At 45.8% G+C, this 21,531-nt stretch overlaps 1 protein-coding gene across 1 annotated transcript in view; it reads left to right on the top strand.

Moving 5' to 3' along the window:
• LOC121622036 (kelch-like protein 29) overlaps nt 1-21,531 on the top strand; it is a 192,619-nt gene that overhangs the window by 162,677 nt on the left and 8,411 nt on the right. Inside the window, exon 13 of the mRNA XM_041958822.1 lies at nt 18,460-18,653. Coding sequence (XP_041814756.1) covers nt 18,460-18,653 — 194 coding nt within the window. The remainder of the gene's footprint in view (nt 1-18,459; nt 18,654-21,531) is intronic.

The following is a 21,531-nucleotide window of genomic DNA, read 5'->3' as shown; positions in this document are numbered from 1 at the left end:
AATTTGAGAGCTGCCGGTGCATCTGGGGCATTCGCGGCTCCGAAGAAATCAGCGTCTCGTCGTGTGATGTGTTTGTATGTGTTTCTCCGCCTGTGCCCTTGTGTGCATTTTTGTGCAATCATGAAGCTTCTCCGAGGCCCTCGGCAACTGGACTCAATTATCAGCACCGTAAAACTTTAACCTACTTTGCGTCTCTCCAAGAACTGCCAGAGGCCTCTTCTGCTTGGTATTACTGCCCTAGCGCTGCACTCTCCAAGGTTGCCACGGTGAGGGAGAAATAACCCACACGCCGAACAAAATGGTTGACTCGTAATAGTTGGGAAGAAAATGCACGGCGCTCGGGCAGAGGCAAAACCATTTGTAGCAAGGGGTCAGGGTCGTATTCACCGGCCTTATCATTTAAAAGCTAACAGGTCTCTCAAGCTGTTTGTGCAAGTTGTTGGAGAAGTCAACGGGCTTGTTTCTAAGCAACCCAGGCTTTTATTTCATCTTTTTCAGAAACCGTTACATGGAGCAAGAGTCAAAATTGAGTCAGATGGTCTAAAGACTCACTCTTCTGGGAATAAAATGCGTGAAAACATGCAAGTGTGTGCTTTTAGAGGGGGCAAGCCGGGTCTGATATTCATATACCTGCTGATGTATTATATTGAATTATATTGTACTGAAGATTTTTTTTGTGTTGATTTTTTTTTTGTGATAATGATTACAAATGCATTATTCATTGGTTCAGGCTTCCATTTAGAATGTGCTATTTGGATTGTCTAGCTTTTTTTTTTTTTCAACAAGATGTGTTGACCTGCTGTGAATGCCTTCACCGCCGACTTTGTTGATGAATTGTAGATTAATCAGCTGGCAAACGCTGGCAGTCTGGCACTTTTATGGAATGCACAACAAGTAACTATGTTTAATGTGAAGAAGGTCAGTGCTTTTACTGGGGAATAACAAAGGTACTTTAAATATTGGAAATATGCTGCATCTCGCAGACAAAACCTCTTTTGTATCTGCAATATTCTCTGCAGAAATACTTCACCCAAAAGTTTAAGTCGGGCGGAGGAATCACATTCATATTTCAATGAGAAGCATGTTGTATGCTTGTAGCCAGTTAAGGCATTCAGATAACAGTCCATGTGCCTTAAGGGAGAAAGTACATCTTTGCTTTGCCTGTGAAGCAAAACTAATGTGGTGGGTAATGCATAATTTACAGTAAAAGTTTGGTGGAGAAATTAATACGATGAACGGAGATGTCTTCCTTGCAAATTTATTTAAAAACATGGTATTCATTAAAACTGAATGACAATATGTCCTCCTGTTCCACAAGCATAAATACCCATGTTCAAGCTATAATACACCTCTGAGCTATATTCCTACCACTTTAAGAAACCCCTTATTAAGAAGAGTAGAAGCAGCTGCTCGACAATCATACATCACTCAAGTGTAATTTATCTCTGTTGGGATGCAAAGCCATGAAGGAATTAGGAAGACACCGTAGATGGCCATCTTTGTCATGGAATACAAAAATACATTAGTGAGTCTCTGCTCATAATCCCATTTTACCAACAACAATATCACGTAAATCCTCCATTCAGCCTGAGGCAAGACCTCAGATCCGCGCTCAGCAGAGCTAAGACGAGGGTTCGACGACTTGAGAAAACAACGCTGATGCATGGCTGCAACGCGAGACAGTGTAGCCTGACTTTTGAAAGAAGAAAAGTTGGATTAGTTCAGTGCACTGACTCAGCTGCAGCCTGGTTGCAGGTTTCTGTTGAGACCAGGATCTCGTGGTTGGACTCTTCCCTAATTGTGCTACTATTACACTGCATTGAAGCACTCACCGTTATTGGCCGTAGTTGCCATTTGTGCACGCTCTTCAGAAATAACTAGATCACCTTAACTTAAATCTCATTTGTGTGATGCGATGCAGGTTTGAATAGGTTATTAGAGACAGGAAGAGATACTATGCCTCCCACTGAATCTATTTTGAAACTGAGCTGTATGTGCTTCCACCTCGTTGACAAACGGTGGGCTGGCAGTTGGAACAATTTCCAGCCTTTACCAGCAGTTTTTACTACAATGTAGTAATATGTTCCAAGATGAAATATTCCATTAATTTAAAGGAAACAGTACGGGGCCACGTTTCGCACCTAAATATTCATGTTTGTTTTGCAAAGGAAGAATGAGCAATTTCAAAGCTTAAGGAGGATTTGAATAACAGGCAGCTGCTCTGTAAAATCAACCAAACAGACAGGTGCTATAAATCGTATACAATCTCAACGGCTTGGAGAAGAGCTTGACTGATTAACAGTTTATTTCAGCAGCAGCAGTTTATTTAATTCCTCTAATTACTTCTTTTTGTAACAACACACAGCACAAAAGCACCATTAGATGGATTATTTGCCTGGAAATCCAACTTGAGAATTATTTTCTGAGAAAAAACTGTCAAACTGATGTATATTATGTATGTATTATTGTTATGTATATAGTTTTGAACGGTCCAAACTTTTTTTTTTCCCATTTTATTTTGGACGGCTACGTAACTAAAAAAAGCTTATTTTATAACCTTGGCATTGCTCCCGCTCCTACGCGCCAGTGCCTGAAGTTTGCTTCTGCATACATTGAGAGCACTTTCCTGACCTTAAAATTTCATATTTTAACCAGAGAAGACCATAAAGTTTATATATATATCATTATATAAATCTCGAAGCCGTTGAAGATTATCAAGATCACTTTCGGGCCATTTCTGAAAGCATTTGTTCCTATCTGCTTTGACAAATGAGCCCCATTAACTGCTGAGCCTTTATTTTGTAGCTAACCACCAGATTTGGCAGGTGTGGCTCCGCTGTGAGGCACAGTTGGCTCTGCTGCGGCTCAGCGTTGTTGGGCCAAGACTCTAAAGATAGTAGGGACTCCAACGGGGAGGCAGCCAGTCCGCAGCAGGACTAAGCCCTGGCCAGCGGAGATAAGGGAACTGTTACTCGAGCCATGTTCGTCGCCTCCGCACGAGGAGGAAGCACTGCACAGGTCTGAAGTGCAGTTGTAGCATGGAGAGCTAATAACATTCAGAAATCATTAGTCAGTGCATGTGAATGGCTGCCTTGTTTGATATGCAGATGGCTGCTGGGGATTGTATATGAAGGCCGGGGAACGGCATGAAACGGTGCGACAGCCAGAGTTGATTTGCTCCGCTCATAGAGTGACTGATGCGGAGATTGTTTACACAGGCAGCCAATCTTTTTCACCGCGTGTGCGTCGCCATCTCCGCGCACACGCGTGTGTTCACGTGCTTGTTGCTCCTGGACCGTACGTACATATGTATGCCACTGTGCACACACTTGTGTTTATTTGTGTGCCTGTCTGCGCGCCCTCGGCCAAGGTTTCTCACCTTCCGGCTCCGGCTCTCGGCACCCTGACTCCTAATTTGCAGTCCCTCTCCCCCCCCGCCTCCCTCGCTCCGCATCTCTCCATCCATCTCACTGAGGGTTTCACGCTCCTAACCGTGAAATTCACCCACATTCACAATTATGTCTTCAATCAGAGCCATCTCAAAGCTAGCAGGATGCAGCCTTTCTTTGGGAGCGGCAGGAGGTCCAGATCAGCACTCCGCGGACTGAGCCGGCTTACTCCTGTCTCCGCTCTCTGCACTAATGACTGACAGATTTTTAGGGATGGGAGCAGTCAAGTTCAGGAGGCTTTTAACTTGCAATCAGGTACCCTGGGCCTGCATGCTCCTCAGCATGTTGAGCCTTTGGCAAACCAATATGATTGCAGATATTGAATAATTCATGGGTGTCTAATGATGTGTCAATCACGGATGGTTTTGTTTTATTTATCGCGCACTATGCACAGGTTTGTGCGTCCTCCAAGCTCTATTGCAAGTTAATATTGCATGAAGACTGTTAGCAACATGACACTGAGTACAGCAACTAGGTTTACTCATCAGGGATGCTGTGCTGTTTGGCTAACAAGTCTGGAGGAGAGAAGAACAATTTGCAAAGATCGTGTTCTCGGGCTCCTTTACGACTTTTCAAACTAAAATGACCTTTTAAATTGCAACACATAAACACGCGGCTGTAAAGTCTGCGGAGAAAGCTCCATTGTTCGTGTGCTGTTTTTCAGCTTCATTAACTGGTAGATTTGTTGTTGTTGTTGTTGTGTAAGCGTCCCTGCACTTTAGCGCTCCACTGTGTATAGTTATTCAGGCGTCAGTGTTGTCTGACGTGGAGTGCTGATTTTCAGAATTGTTGTTTTTCCCTCTCCGTGAAGGTTGTTCAGCTCCCTTTAGAGTGGTCAGCCTTGCTCTGACATAACCAATGCCTTTATCCCACTCTTAACATAACCCTCCTCCTTCTATTCTTTGAGTTTTCTTTATCCATTAAGTGGTGTTTTACTTTTAACCAGCACAATGGACCACTTCGAGAACGTCGGCTGTGTTTGACGCAGGAGGCGAGTCGTAATGCTTCGAAGACCTTGCAGAGGAGCACTGAAAGGCTCCTGGGAAATTTCATCAACTCAGCCATGACCGAGAAGATTCGGCGAGATGGAGATTCCGGCGGGAGGCTTCGTCGTGCCTCACGCTGCACACAGTTGAAGTCTTCTGCGGGCTGCTCCGTAAACTGACAAGTCCTTAAGTACTTGATGTCCGCGGGTGGTGCGCAGGCTGGGTTGCCAGTCACCCAGAGAAAGGTCCCCTTCTGTGGGACACCAGGGGTGGGAGAGACCCCACGTCGCGCTCATAGAAGGCAATGGCTCCAGCTGCTCTTTGAGTTGTGGTGAAGCATGGTTTTCATCCTGGCCCATATGAGCGTACTCTGACAGGGATCTGCTCCTTTTGTCTGCAGGCAAAAAGGAGCTGTCATGCAGCCAGAAAGAGGAGATCACACCCATCCAAGCTTACTCTACTCACACATAAAGCTCCACCACCGAGATCTTACTCCCTGAATGCAGACGCATTTCAAACGCACGCGCTACATGCATGCAGGCGGCTCTCCCTTGGAGATGGAGGTCCTTCTTTGTCCGTTTCAGCTCCCTGCCCAACAGCACTCTCTTTTGGAGACAGTGGGGAAATAATCAGCAGGGTAATGACGCTAATAACAACGGAGCACCCCGTCCCTGTTCAGCCCCGGGGGTGTTCGGCACCCTGCAGCGAACGAGTCAAGAAAGAGGGAAAGAGAGAGAGAAGAGGAGCGAGCCAAGAAGAGTTTAATAGCGCAGAGCCGACAGGAGAAGATGAGAGGAGCCTGTGGATGCAGTAGCCCCCAGGTGGGCCTGTGAGCTCTGCACAGTCAGTCACACTGGCACTAGTGGGCTCATGTGAAGGCACCCTCACTCTTCCCTCCCAGCTCCTCCAGCCCCTCCAGCCTCTCTGCAGCAATAATGAACTGATGAGCTGTTGTGCATGTCTTTTAAATGTCTGTGTGCATGTTACTGTGTAGATCTGTTTCAGCATACTAGGTCAGACAGTGCCTGGGGCTGGTTTTGGAAGGGGGGGTAAGGGGTTGGTGGGGAGGGACAGCCGGCCCCGGTAGCCCCGCAGCATGGCACTGTGGTCGGGGACAACGGGCTCCCAGCGCCCCCCTGCCGAGGCGGTTCCCCCATGCTGAGCTAATCCCCTGCTCCTCAGGATTAACCAACTTCACAGCACCGGCCCCTACTGCGCCGTCAAGGCAGCGGCCCACCCTCCAACCCTACCTCGGCCACTACCACGCTACACCCACCATCCCTCCCCCGCACTCTCACACACACCCTCATTACCCTTCTAAAATGTCAGTGTTGATATTCACTTCTCATGTCTCTGTTGTCTCTCTCTGTCCTGCTCACTCGCTTTCTTCACATGTTGTTGTTTGCTTGAAGTCCTGTTTACTTTACATCCCAGCGAAACATTTTTCAAACCAAACTGCCACATTCAAATTGCAGGAAGTTGAACTCCACCACACCATTTTGCAAACTCTCGAAATTTGAGTTTTGTAATCCGTCACAGTGAATGTCGGCGCTGGATTATTTTCTTGTCAAAGTTATATGCAGGCGTGAGGTAATGTAGCGCTGACTTTTTAATGAATTAGCTAATTAGCTCAGTTCTGTTACAGATAGTCAATTAATCAGTTCTTGCACCAACAATCAATTAATAGTCATTTGTCAAGTTTTATAAAAGACCTGATTCTAGCTTCTCAAATCTGAGGATTCCTTGTTTCTCTGTTTTTTCTTTTGTTTTTTGCCTTTTTCTGACTTTTTAAAGCTTCAGTAATTAATCAGTTCTTTGAAACATAACCGACAGATTAATGGATAATGAAAATAATTGGCAGCCCCAGCGCTAAATATGATACCGCAACAAGGAGAAGAAATTTGTGAAGATTTAATGTTCTCTATGACTGAAACTTTCAAAGTTTCAAGAGTCTAAGTGATCTTGAAACATGTTGTTCTGCCACTGTACAATCTGAAGGAGCTCATTTTTTGTGTTCCGTCTGTGCAGCTCTCCATGCCTCCTCGTCTCTCTCTGTCCTCCCCCCCGGTTTCCTCTTTTAAACACAGTCTCCATCCCCTCCTGCACCTTCTGTCCCATTGTTCCCTCCGTCTCTCCACAGCACTGATTAGGTGGGCAGGAGATGATGGGTGTATTTGGGGCCTGTGAGGCCGGCGATGTCGAATCTGTCTGACACGCTCGAGCAAAGACACGTCTCCTCCTCATTGTCTTCTAATGGGACGCAGAGGTCTCGGAGACGCGGGGGTGCAGGTCGATGATGCAAAGTGCGTGCTTGTGTGCGCGCGTGACAGTTATGGAGAAATATTGGCGAGCGGCAGAAGGTGTGCCCGAGGATGGTATTAGAGACAGGCAGAGAGAGGCTGCAGGTAATGAGTAGTACGAGCTGTATGTGCTTCCGCCTCGCTGATAAACGATGGGCTGGCTCTTGGAACAATTTCCAGCCTTTACTAACAGGCAAGTCATTTTTCTCTCACCTGCTCTCTGCTTCTCTGCCTTTTTCTGTACTCTTTCTGTCTTTTACCTTCCATCTCTCTCTGTCAAAAACACACATATATTATTAAAAAAAAAAGGGTATATTCCCCTTGCATCCCCCTCGCTCTCTCTCATATCAGGCTGCCACCCAGTCACCCCATCGTTCGTGCAGCCAGTCAGGTTGCGGCAGTTCGTTCCTGGCTAATTATCAGTGGTTAGGATGTGACAGATGCCGCCAAGATGGTTGGCAGTCAGTTCGTCGTCTCCCCACAGGAGGAAGCAACGACTGACCTTTAGAAAGCACAGCCCTGGCAAACCATCGCAATATCCAGACAGCGCACCTCGCCGGCACCCGGGGAGGGATCGACACTGGAGGTGGGAGGGTTAGTTGTTATATATAGATTTGTCCTGCGTGTGTGTGCGTTTGTGTGTGCACAGCCAAGGTGAAGGTTCTCACATCGATACAAGATAAGTGCAGACACAGTGCTGTTTTCTACTTTTCTACAGGTCCTCCCGCTGTGTGTGTGTGTTCATGTGTGTAAGCGTTTCATTTATTTTCAGTGGATAAGGGAATCATTTATTAATGGGTCCAATTAAGAGCAGCCAATAGGAGCGCATCCTGCTGAAGACCCTCTTAGCTCATTTCTTTATTGATGAAGATTTTCATCATGTCATGTAGTTGATTTATACTCAGCTTTCCCTCAAACTTGTTTCTGCTTGATTTTCTTTTCTTTTGTTTGTCTGTTTCCTTGTTTTTCCTCCATTTTTCTTTTTTCAAATGCATATTCATTTATTCATGTACATGCATACAGTATGTAGGCCAATGCATGCATACATATTCCTGTATGTACTGTATGAATGCAAGCTCTCCAGGCCGCCCCTACATGAATGATTTTCACATATTTTAGCCATGCTAGTGGTTGCCCCCCCTCAGCTGCACTAGTCTTTATCTAGTGCTGATTAATTAATTTTAGCATGCTAACACACTGAACTAGGATGGTTACCTTTTTAAGCATTATACTTGCCGAACATCAGTGTTGCTGTTGTCTCTAAGTACAGCCTCACAGAGCCGTTAACATAGCTGTGTTGTCTCAAACTTATATGGAGTAAGGGTGCAGGAAACTTAATGAACCATTCTTAATGAAACCTTTTCATTTGGTGTCACTGTAGCCAGAAGGGACCGGCACCATTTTTTTTTTCTCAAGCAGACGACAGAAACACAGCAGAGTTCTGAGCTTCCTGAAACACACACAAACAAAACCCCACAACTCAGCAATCAAAGCTCAAGCCTCGGCTGCAGGCACTTTCTCCCCAGCAATTTGGGTGTCAATTTTAATTTAACCCCTCCCCCCCAGCACCGCTATAGCACCACCCCACAGTGCTGCCCTACATGGCTGCTATCAACACAGGGGCTTACATTGGTAATGAAGTGGGGTCTCAGTCTTCCATCTCCCGTCTAGTTTTGAAGAGCGCGGAGCAGTAATTGGTGTACGACCTACACCACCGGCAGCACTCATGTCCCCTGTCCTACGTGACATTCCCATCCAATTAAATCTGCGTCCACACACACACGCGCGCACACACAGACACTGAAAGAGCACACACTCACTATTATCACGGCTCCCTGAGTTCTCTTCCTGATAGTCTTTCAAGGTGCCTTTTTAAGTTTACACAAGTGTTGTACAGCATATCTGCACTTTATCTTCATACATAGTGTTAGTGGGGTTTATAGCACATACGTGGACAGGCGTGTGCCAACACATTGAGGAAGCAGACTTCTGCTCTGAATGAGTTCATTCAGAGGGATTATGGGCAAATCTGTGTGGCCAGTGGATGGATTGCTCTGTCTCACAAGGATTAGCTGAAGGTGACACTGAGGCGACAGGTCTGTGTCCATCTGTGTTTGTATATGTTGCCGTAGTCCGGCGTAGTGTGCGTGCGCACCCGCGTTTATGCACGCCGTGTGCACGTGTGTCTGTGTTATTAGCCTGAAATGTGCTGTAATCCATCAGAGTTAATGAGTTGTGTGTGTGTGTATCCTGCCGTGATGGCAGCGGAGCGCGTTTTGTGTGCGTGTCTTTTGGCTAACCTTGACTTCAGTCTGTCAGATGAACACACTCCGACGCCGTCCATACGGAGAGCAAGACTCCATCAGAACCCCAGATGTCGTCACACACAGTCTGTCAGATGCGTGTCGCATGAGCAAATAACAAGCGGAACGGCTCTGCCCTTGAAGGGAGTGAGAGAGATTTGGGAGTTTGAGAATGTAAAAGTGTGTCAAAGGTTAAATCAGAGGCTCCCAACCTGGGGGTCAAGACCCCTCGAGGGGCCCAGAGATAAACCTGACAGGTCATGGGATGATTAAAGGGGTAATATTTAGGGGATTTCACCTGGTCATGTTTCTGTAAATCCTTCAAACAAACTCAAACACAAGCTGTCCACACCGTGGCCACGACATGTGAGGCTGCATGTAGACCTAGATTTTTTTTTTTTTTTAAGCAGTCACAAATCTAAAATGTCCAGAAATTTGCGCATCACTTAATTAAATTGGCTTCCATCACACAAACAAGAGATTAGCTGCTTCTGGATGTATGCACCCAGTGACTGCCAGGTGTAATTGTTGGGTCGCTGACTTAACTGCTAACCCTGACAAATCAAAAATGCTGTTTCATAATATGTAAACTGGGAAGATTTTAGATTACGTTTCGCAAAAAGAGCATCTGGAATAAAGTCATGTAAGTTAGTAAAATTGGATATTCCTTCCTCATTCTAAACCGGATGATCGCTTCTAACTCTGAGACACATCTATACTTGTATGGATATGTAGGTTATAGATATTATTTGCCCCTCTTTTGGCCAGCTTGTGTCTTTACCAGCCAAGACGGGTCAGGTTTTAATGGTGCAGCACAGTTTAGTACGTCACTAGTGTAAAACTAGGTTGTAGCAGTAAGAAGGACAAACAAACATACTAATGGATTTACAGAGAGCTGCATCCAAATTCATCCAAGTGTTGCTGGAACAGCTTCTTCTGCTTTCATTCTCAAGGTTTCAGTTTGGAGGCCGATGCTAACAGGAGCCAAGTACAGTCTGAGTCATTCATGTGCTCAAATGAAGAGCCACTGTCTTATTTACAGTTTCCTGGATGAAGCTGCAAGCATGCAAGCAACATGATGCACGTCCTATAGGATGCAAATACCCAAACATTTACATTTCTGAGCAGCGCTGAGCCCTGCCTGTGCAAGGCAGGGCTCAGTAGATTTCACCGTAAGACATTGATTAGCAACCCCGGGAGAGAGAACGCAGGTACAAACAGCTGTCACACGCAGAGAAAATCAACACGGGGAACAGAGGTGCATACAAACGAGTTCAAATTAGTTGTCACAAAGCTGCTGTTTTTGTTTTCATCTCTCGCAATTTACGTAAAGCTGTTGTTTGTGAAATAGAGCGTGGCAAAAGGCGAGTTTGTGCGTGTAACTCCTGCCACATCTGACAACCTCTGTCTGTCCAAAAAACATCAGCGCAGCACTCAGATCGCATAATAAATTAAACGTACAGATCACGAAAGGATCTCCAGTACTTCTCCATTATAGCCGTTAACTTAGACCTACAGTATACCTTTTTACAGCTACATTCATGCACCGAACACTTCAACCAAGGCCGTGTTTGTCTCCTAGCAACCGCAAGGCACAACGTTGCATCACACAATCTTGCTAATCTTGCAATCGTGCTATTTCTTGATTTCTGGGCCCATTGTGGCGCTCAGCCGTGTCTTTTATTTTCAGGGACGAGTGGCCAAACACAGATGGCGTCAGGCTCCGAGAGGTAATTCCAGTGCAACTACAATGAGTTCAGGATATTTAAATAGCATTCAAATAAGGTTTTGGTTTCAGTCCTTCAGAAAAGAAGGTAAGATGAGATAAAGTTTTATTGAATTGGAAGGAAAAAGGACAATTATGTCTTATTATGGTGTTTCAAAAGGGCTCAGAATGCATGCAGTGTGTGCACTCTACACTACACTGTGGATTGAGTTGTGTGCTGCTGAGTGAAAGTCTGAGTGAAACGGTGATGTTGGTGGTTTGGAGACATGTGCATGTGCGAGTGTTGTTGCCCAGCAGACAGCAGGGTGACGGTGGAGGTGTGGGCACGGGCCTCACAGTTTCTGTGATGTGCTCTGACACACAGATGGCAGCTGACACAACACAGATAGACTCTCACGCCGTCCTCTCGCACCCGCTCTCACTCCTCCCACTTCTCCTCCTCTCCGGAATGGATGTTCTCTCTCCCGCTCGCATTCATGCTCTCCCGTCACTGCCCAGCTTGATAGACATTCAAATTAATGCAAAAAAAAAAATGTGGTCACCGCTCTCCTTTCCTGGTTTTCATTTCCTCCTCTTCACCCCTCCTCGTCCTTCCTCTGCCTCTTTCTTCCCGTCGTCCTCGTTCACACGCCGGCGTTGCCCAGGTGCGAAGGAAGCATTTTGGATGAGATTCTAGCAAATATGCAAAGGAGACACAGTTGAGTGATTTCAAATGAACATCCACACTATCAGCAGCTTTCTTTGTCAAAGCGGCCCACGTGCACCACGCATGTGCGGCTACATTTGCTTTGAAACGAAAGTTCAGTAGACAAACTTAACTGCATTTTTTCCCCTTATCAGCGATCTATAAAGTGTTTTTTTTTTTTAATGCTGTCGAGATTTCCCCCACCTTGCTGCAAATGAGCATCAAGCATGAGAAATGTTCATGCAAGTAAATGAAGCCTATATGTGTGTGCAAATTGTTCTGAATGCCCTCCAGGCCGAAGCCGATTCACACGGTAGGCCTGGTTTCCTCAAGCCAAATCACAACCTCTCACTTCATTACTCCTGACAGGAAACAGAGGGCGATGAGGGATTGATGCACTCACACACACATCTCCTCTTGTGCCTCTTCCAATGGCTTTATAGAAAGCAAATCAAACTACTGTCGAACACGGGGCTGCATGCAAATGTTTCATATATTGAGGTCCTCTGGCTTGATGACACTTGACGCCAGATGGGCGAGCTTGCAAACTTGGGGGTTAACTGTAGAATGAAATAAGACAGTCGGTGGTTTTACAGACCTTGATTGAAAAGAGAAACTCAGTGTGAACTAACCTCAGTGTGGACCAGACTAGTCTAGAGACACTCTAGCAGCCCTGTGAGGTACAGCAGCGTGTAGAGATAAATGCTAACAGCAGCATGCTAAAACCCTCACAATGATGATGCTAACATGCTGACCTTCGGCAGGTTTGTGCAAGCATGTTCACCATCTTAGTTTAGCGTATTGGCAAGCTAACATTTGCTACTAAAGTGTAGCTGAGGCTGATGGGAATGCCATTCGCTTGAAATTCAAATATTTGACCTGATGGTGGTGTTGGACGATGAGAAATTATTACAACACATCGTCAGGGGGTAATGAATGTCTTTGACAAATTTCATGGCGGTCCGTTCAATGGATGTTGAGATATTTCAGTGCAGTGGAGAGATCCGTGTGAAAATGTGTGATCGAAACCAGAAGTGACTCTGATTTGGATGCAGGCTGACCCTTTTTCTTTTGCAAACGAGGCAAATTTCCCCGCACGACTGAAGCAGCCTCAGTTCACAAGTGTGCATCTCGAGGGTGCATGTGGACAGCGGGAAGAGAATGCAAGATAGACGGGGAGATAGTGTTCACGCGCGTGAGTTAGATAGCCGGGTGAGATAGATTGCAGGGATTAATGTGAATTTGTAATTTAAGGGCATGACTTCCTGCTCGATAGAATCTAGAGCATCGGCTCCTCTCCGCAGGCCGTTAATGCATTGCTTTTTTTTTTTTTTTTTAATTTAACCAGCTTCAATTGCATTCTGGGGCACGTGCTCAGTTTTTAAAGGTTACGGAGCTGCTGGTGTGGGCATGTGTGGCCTAAGCGTGGTTAACAACTTGAATGAATGCAGCTTCTGTTTGTGTGTCTTTCCCATTTGTGCATCATCTTCCACTACAAGGCTTTTCAAAGATAGTTTTATAAGCTTTTGTTAAGCACTCAGTGTTTGCATGCTGTTCCAGTGTGGCTGTAACTGCAGCATAAAACACTCTTCCTCCTCTTGATGGATCTTTTTTGTCAGCGTTGAGGTGTATACAGCCCAAGTGGTTTTTGTCATCTGAGTGAGGTTGGAGGGGGGGTCATTCCTCCCTGTAACTCCACACTCTCTTTTCTCACTCCATGCTGTAGTTTGGATCTCAGGGGAAATGGATGCATGCAGACTGGCAACCCATCTGGTCCACTTTATCGCACGTGTGTGTGTTTGTGTGTGAGAGAGAGAGGCAGAGAGGTATGGAGGAAAGCGTGGTTCATCATCCACGCTCCCCTGCAGGTAACCATATTAGTGAACTGACCGAGCTGCCGCAGGCGCCCTCTACATGATTGGTAAGAGAGAGATACAGATTGCTCCTCTATGCATTGTGTAGGTTGAAAGATGGAGGGCAGGTGGTCAGGTTCAAGAGGCAGGCATCTTGACTTCCTGTATCACATTATAGCACACTTACAGATTCATGCTTTTCATATTAATTCCACTTCTCTGTAGCATCTTGGTGCTGCACTACCTGCTTGTGCACCACTTTTTCGTCGTAGTCTGAGCTGGTGAAGGCCACGGCCAGACACAAGAGGACAGAACTGGGTTTTAGAACAAGCGTGTTCACCTGCTTTCTTGTTGATATGCTTGTGAATACGCCACGCAGATGACGCACAGTCCACCCCGCCCTCACATGCAACACCTGGTATTTAGTGGATATACTCTCTCCAGAACGTGGGCTGCAGACTAGCATATGAAGGCTGGATCTAATTCTTCATGTGCACTAGACGGAGCGAGCGAGCAGGTGGGGGGGACGGCGAACCCGTCTGCCGTCAACATAAACAAACATGCCAGGTGTGACTGCATTTCCACGGCAACCCTCGAATTTCACCTGTTCTCGAACATGCTGGTTCTCATCCAGGCGGGTCAGCGGAGAACGAAGGCCAGAGAAACGTTAGCTGCGACTGTTTTACCAACAGGATCGCACCGCGTGGGTCGCTGCTACACCTGGCCGACATCGAATTAGAATTCTGATTTGCTGACATGCCAGTTGCAGTGCGTGCTGCAAGCATTAGCATCTCTCTCTTTATCCAGATTACATATTCAGAGGCAAATCTAGTTGAAAGTCTGGCCTCTGACTTTCATTCACAATTCCTGTCTTTCTTTCCCTCTCTCTCTCTCCTCTCCCCCCTCATAAAAAAAGCCCAATTCTACATTATTTGTTCTGCCGTAACCCCGAAGTGGCATTTTCGAGACGATTTTCCCCGCATGATGAAACAAGCCCTGTCAGGAGCTATAGCCGATTACATGGCTTCATGTGGTGATCAGTCTTTGTGTATAAACACGTTTTTAAAAAAAGCAATCAATGCAGCACAACGTGCTGATGGATGAACTCCTACAGTGTATTAGTGACAATGAAAAAGCTCTGTCTGCCTTCTCTGTCTGTCTTCAGAGGGAAGAAGGAGGAGCGACGTAGTCTTTGTTTATGTAACAATTTGTTGTTGTTTTTTTCGCTGCCTCTCTCCTCTCTCCTCTCTATCTTTCTCCTCAGCCTTGGAGATATAATCGAACATGTACACCCACTCTGCGAGTCTTTTTTAGTGTCAGTCCTAATGTCACGGCTCATATTAAAGGCTCACACGTGTAATGAATTCAATCAGGTTTGTGACCTCTGGGGAGATCGGAGATGCAGAGTCTCTCGCACATATCTTTATCTCTGTATCAGAACTCTGACCCTATTGACGGCACGATGGCTGTGCCATGTTTAAATCAATGGCCCTTGAAGCCTATAGTCTTGAGCCGCTTATTACCCAAAGAAATGGGGTTGCGCAGTATTACCTGACAAAGTGAGAATGCTGCTGTTACATTTCTGTATCTGTGTTCTGTCCGTGCTTTTCTCTCTGCTTTGAGGTGGGCAGGACTGTGTCGATGTCAGGTATTTCCACCCACCCTTTAAAGCTTTTTTAACCACTCTGGACTGACCTGTTGCTACGTTCCCCGACAAAGTCCAGGAGATGAGAGCAGTCAGGAAAGTAGGAAAGAAGTCAGGAAACAGAAAGTGTGAGCTCAAAATCAGAAATGTACTACCAAACTGAAAACACACAGTCTAAACTGCCATCTGCAGAATAAGCTGCCATCTGGCCCACTGGCCCCGTCCTAAACATCCAGGCTCTGATGTGTGATTGAAAGCACCTGAGTGAAGGCGGCACCTGGGGAGAAATGGTAAAAAAAAAAACCCACACGGCACACAGCAAATGACACCTGAAAACACAGCACTGAGATATTATCACCTTATTACGTTGTAGTGGCGAACGTATTAGCAAATATTTGCCTATTTACACATCCGGCAGACACGGAGCAACACTAGCAATTATTTGGAGTCGTGTTTCTGGCCACCTGCCGAATGTAAGTCCGATATTCACTCTAGTTTTAGCTCTGTTTTTGGTCTCTACAAACTCCCGAGGGAAATATCCAGCTCTTTACGTGCCAAATGCTCCACTCTGTTCACCAGCCAGCCAGGGTTTGGTGTCGGCCTGTATGTCCTGGAAAATGTCCACGTCCTGGACAAATGGGAGACATTCCGGTCAAATGTCACCTGTGCTTGTGGACTCTGTTATCCTCTCTGTTTTTGTGTTTTGATGAAAATCGGGGGACTGCATTTTTTTTTTAATTGGTCCAGTAGTGAGCGAGAGCACTGCAGCTGGCAGCCACTAAACAGGCTGTAATGGAATCCCTCCAGGTGTCCACTAAAAGTCTTTTTGCCACTGACAAGCTCTGACTGTTATTCTAAGTATCTGATAACGTTATGGAAAGGATCCCTACAGAGATGGACCTCTTTGTGAAAGAGTAAGCTCCTTTTTGTTTAACCAGAAACAGCCAGTATACTGTATCTATACCAGACTCCATTCATAGAAACAGTGATTTTATCATTTCAATGCAAAATCTACAGAAACAAAATAAACCTTGTCGGTTCATCTTTCACTGTTGCAACAATTGTTCGCCGACTCTGGTTTGGCTGAAATAAACTCTTAATTCACAGAATCAGGAGAGGAGAGAGGGCGGACATCAGTGGCGCAGCGGGGAAAACAGCGTGTAGAGCTGGAATATTTTAACTCAGGAATTATTATTTTCACCTGGCATTATGAGAGAGAGATTTAAATATGTTGGGCTTTAACAGATTTTCCTGGTTAAAGAAAGCAGTTATTACCAGATAACGAAACCCTGCAGCTAGTCAGTGCAGCTTACAACAGCCTTTTCTCTAAAAGCTGCAGCAGCGACGGTGAAGCCAAACAGTGTGGGTGGCCGGCCGAGAAACCAAAATAATGAGCTAAAAGATGCTAAAAGGCTCCGTAGAGGTGAGGAGGCCTGCAGAGCCAGGTAATAATTCTCTGTGGGTTCTTTTACAACACAACACATGTTGATATACTGTTAATCTCAAAATATAAAGTCATGCAGCTTTAACTTCCTGGCTTAATTGGTCACAAATACAGGAAGTCCAAGAGAAAAACTTCAGATTTGAAAGCAAATTGGGGATCTGAGTAGTGTAATAATAGCCGGAAAAACAGCCAGAGACTACATCGCTCTTATTTTCTAGCGAACTTAAACAGTAAAGAAGCAGTATTTGTTGAAGTTGTTATCGTTTCTCATCAGGACCAGCTGTTTGCAGTAGCCCTCTTGGCCTGTTGTCTATCCAGTAATCAGCTTCACTCAGCAGTGTCTGATCCTTAAATTTATGAACCTCCCCCGATGTGGTCCAAGGGGTAATTACATCTGCCAGAGAATGAGACACGTGTTAGTCCTTCTATCTCAGCAGGGCTCACTTACTCAACCTGATGCTGCTGCTGTGTGTGTGTGTGTGTGTGTGTGTCCCTGTTTAAACAGTGCTAATTGGCACTCTGAGTGTTTTCGAGTCCACCTATCCAAGAGTGTCCTCCGTGTCACCACTTTCTCAGCCTGCCAGTCGAGCTAAACCCATCTCCTCGGAAGCTGATGCCAAGACCATTATCAGACCCCCCAAAGGGAATCTTCCCAGAGGCTAATTCCCCGTCTCCTCTCACACGTTATCTAAAAGTCGTCTCACAGGAAAGGGGGATGTGACCAGCGTCCAGGTATCATTTAAATTCAGCCTGACTTCAAATGCCACAGGAGTTGCAGCCGTGAAGCATCCACAGACTGAGCAGAATACCTTTTGACACCTGTCTCTCTTTGACGGGTACTCTGGATAAGAAAGTAAATGACAAGTAGAGGAAAGACATCTGTGCGCTGGCTAAAATTAGACAAAACACCCAATGAAGGTCATTGGCCCCGCTCTCGCCCTTAAGTGACTGTATGGGAGTCTACTTACGTGAGCCCTGAAACATTCCTCAGACGTTTGATGCGCAAGGTTCGCTGTCCTGTGTGACGCTGGCTTCACTTTTTTCATGTAAAGGTGTTTTTCTTCCAGAACAAAGAGGCGGCCTTGATCAAGAAGGCTCGCTTTAGTCTGAACGGATGTGCGTTTTAATCACAGATCCTGGATCTGTTTGTGGCACTTTAATGAGGCCTACTCCAGCTGGAAAGCTGGCGGCGCTTCCCCTTTGATCAGTGGCCCATGGACACAGGATTACGCTGCTAACACACCACGCTAATGGAGCCGGGGGGCAAAAAAAAAAAAGAAACACACACAAACACGTCTAAACACGCACACACACGGCGAGCGCAGCAGACACAAATGCAAATTTAAGAAATATACATAGAAACCAGCGCTCAACCTCTGACAAGGGCGCAATCCCATAAGCCAGTGTCTTGTTCACATGCAGCCCATTGTGTCAGGCCCTTTCATCTGTGCTTCTGTTTATGCCGGTTTGGGTCGGCTGAGTTTTCGGCTCGGCGTTGAAGTCTCTGCCAAAGAGGGCTCAGTGAGAAAGGTCCAAAGCTCCGCGCTGACACACAGCCCAACTCTGGAGACTAATGGCTTGTAGCTCCCAACATATGTTGCTTTGTGTAATTGCTTTAATTGCTGTCATTGTACATAATGGTTGGTCTTTTTCATCTTCCCTGGTGGTGTAGGCATTCTGCTAATTATATCTGTCAGCCCTGCAGCCAAAACGAGCATTTCACAGTCAATTCAGAGCAGTGGGAACTTTCAAAATCAGGGTATGCCTGTGTACTGTTAGTGTGTGTGCATGAGTGTGTGTGTGTGTGTGTGTGTGTGAATGACTGCAGACTGTGAGAGTAGTTCATGAATTGTTAGAGATTTCATAAGTAATTTAGAGACTTGCGGGTCTATTTAATTTGAAGTGTTGTCATGACCTTACTTTTGACCTGCTCTCTTCTTTTATCTCTTTATTTCTTTTGCTTTGGTTTTTAATTAATCGAAGGTTGAAATTACTATAATGATGCAAAAAAAATGCAAAACTTCTAAAAAATAAACAACCCAAAACTCCTTTTTTTAAAAATTTCCAGGTACGACACCATCACCAACCAGTGGGAGACGGTTTCTCCTCTTCCTAAGCCGGTCCATTCAGCGGCAGCTACAGTGTGCGGGGGGAAGGTCTACGTGTTCGGGGGCGTGAACGAGGCCGGCCGCTCGGCGGGTGTCCTCCAGTCCTATGTGCCGCAGAGCAACACCTGGAGCTTCATTGAATCGCCCATGATAGGTGAGACGGGTGACACCACCTGCATTCTTTCACACACAAGCTCCAACACGGTGTAGAGATGTCACGTCCGCGGGGGATGTGTCGCCATTGTTACCATCACCTTTTGTATTACGGCTGCGCTGTTGTCTCCTTCTTAAACCAGCGTGTACCAGGCTGTGGTCTGATATTCCCAAACGTGTGGTTTCTCTTGGCTCATTATGCCTTCGCGTTTCCAGCTAAATTGTTCTGCTTCAGGACATGAATATTAATGTTTGCTCTTTATTAGTATCGCAACAGCAAAACAGGAAAAGGCACACATTGCAACAACATGCATTTATATGCATGCGGCCTGCATGTTTGGCCATTGACATCTTGCTGTCTTGTTAGAGGGGGCTTCCATTATGGTTGCCGGTCGCCTAGCAACAGTGTCCTCGCAACTCTGCCCACTTGAACACCTTCCATATCACGTGCTTGACTTCTGCTTTCCAAACCATAATCTCCTGATTGCCATTTGAAGGCCAAATTTGGTCGTACTATAGATGAATGCTTTGTGTGTGCTTCAGGTTACCTCTGCATCTCATGAACAGGGAATCCCCTCCTCAATTTTATGTGTTGGAGTGTATATCAGTGTCTCTTGTGAAGATGAAAGCTTTATCACGGTGTTCCATAGTTCTTCTCAGTCACAAACACTATAAATGTGCTTTTGGTCTTTAATATTATTTCAGCGAAAATGTTGACCCACAACCATGGCAACAAAGAAATCCAGTGGTCAGCATATGACCTTTTCCGTTCCTGTTGTTTTCTCCTTATCATTATTATCATCCTACTCAGTATTTTCCATTATCCCTCACTCTTCCCATGTTACTGCTCAATACTTATAATGAGCAGACCACAGCTGAAATGATAGGTGGGTGCAACCACAGCTTCTGACATGTTATTGGCCAAACCCTGGAGTTATTCACCGCACAAACCTGCAGCCACATTCCAGCCAGAGCCACCGGGGACCTGTGAAGGACGCAGCAACAGAAGAAACACTCCAACCCAGCTGCCATAACTCCAAAGTAGCAGGAAAAACACGGTGTACAACTCTGCGTGACTCAAAACACTGACAGCTGCGTTCCCAGGGCAGAGATCTTATCCACAGGCAGGTTTCTTCCCAAAAAATACATCCTTGAAAGGTACAGCGCAGGGATGATTGCTATTGATTTGAGCATATCCTGCAAGTCTTTTCGCTTAACATTTGGAGCTTGGACAACGCTATTGGATGCAAAAAAAAAAAAAGTTTGACATTTTAGTAAATGCACTTATTAGCTTTATTGAGAAGAGTTAGATGAGAAGACTGATGGTCTGTCGGTTAAATATAATGCTACTGCAGAAAGCAGCTTAGCTTAGCTTAAACACTGGAAAGTCAGGCTGGCTATTTCCTCATTTCAGCCTTTGTGCTAAGCTAAGCTAACCGGCTACTAGCTGTAGTAGCCTTTTATTTAACAGACAGATACGAGAGTGCATCTTCTTTAACCCTCTGCCAAAAAGCAAATAGGCATATTTCCCAAAATGTCCAACTATTCCTTTCAAGCTGCAAGAAAAATAAATATTTTCAAAGCAAAGAAATAAAAAAATAATGGGTCTATGTTTATGCTCATTTCAATAAATTTTCCACACAATTAAAAACTGTATGAATTCTATATTTGTTGCCGGATCACCCCATTTGAGATGTTGGCACATGATGGAGTCTCGAGGCAAGGATCTGTCCAAATGCTGCTTTTCAAAAAAAAAAAAAAAAAAAAAGACAGTTATTATCTCAAATGGTGGCATACTGTTGCTCACGGCAACACTCGGAGCAGCGGGCGTCAGACACAAACGCAGGGTCAAGAAATGGATTCGAATTCAAATGTTGCCTGACAAGAAGTTGCTCTCGTGTCATTACAGCGCCGGCGCGGAGGCACTTCCCTCGGCGCCGCTGCCCAGAAACTCGCTCTCTGTTATTAGCGCCTTTCTCAGAGTACGACTACTGTGAGGAAAATGATGATTATGTAACGCGGGTGTTTTGGGCGAGAGCTGAATGGTATTAAAGGGCTGGCAGAGCAGCTGGCAGAGGAGAAATGAGAGAGAAGTGTGGCACGCACACACACACACACACACACACACACACACACAGAGTGAGAGAGCTGCAGACACACACAACCTCTTCTTACCTCATATCAACTATACATCCCCCGGGGGCACAGGTACACAGCGCATGAATTATGTAACGAGCCAGGAGGTTGCGCCGTGTGTGTGTGTGTGTGTGTGTGCATGCTTGGTGTTTGTCTTTTTATGTGTGTGTGTGTGTGTGTGTGTGTTAAGGACAGACGCAGACAGACAGACCGTCATCTGTCAGGGTGTAGATGAGCCTGTGTCTGACAGCCAACGAGCCAAGAGATAATGGACGGGTTTAGTGCTTCCTGTGAAATTGGGCCGGCGATGATTTTAGTGAGCCGGTGGGGAGCGTCTCTCGATCAGCCCTCTGCCTCCCTCCATCGCTCTCGCTCTCTAATCTCTGTTCATGTCTCTCTCTCTCTCTCTCTCTCTCTCGCCGTCTCCCCCTCTGCATGCCTCCCTCCCCCCTCCGTCTCTCGCAGTCTCTCAGCACTGTCTTATCGACTGACACAAATACAGCGGTGTGCGTTCGCCGCGCGTCAGTGTGTGTGCAAGTGTGTGTGTGGGGGTTGTGTGTTTTCCCTCTGCATGGACCGTCTCCCGCCTGAACTGCAAATGGGTTTCACAAACACTTATCAGGACTGACTTCCTATCTCTTGCAGAGTGAAAAATAATATTACTCCTCCCAAAAATAGTCCCTTCAACAAGTCTATTGAGATGCGCGGCGTCTCTGCAGCTTCATCTACATCTTCCTTTGTCT

Source organism: Chelmon rostratus, chromosome 18, assembly GCF_017976325.1.
Source record: "Chelmon rostratus isolate fCheRos1 chromosome 18, fCheRos1.pri, whole genome shotgun sequence".
NCBI classification, from domain to species: Eukaryota; Metazoa; Chordata; class Actinopteri; order Chaetodontiformes; family Chaetodontidae; genus Chelmon; species Chelmon rostratus.
This window is presented reverse-complemented; position numbering and strand designations above follow the sequence as displayed.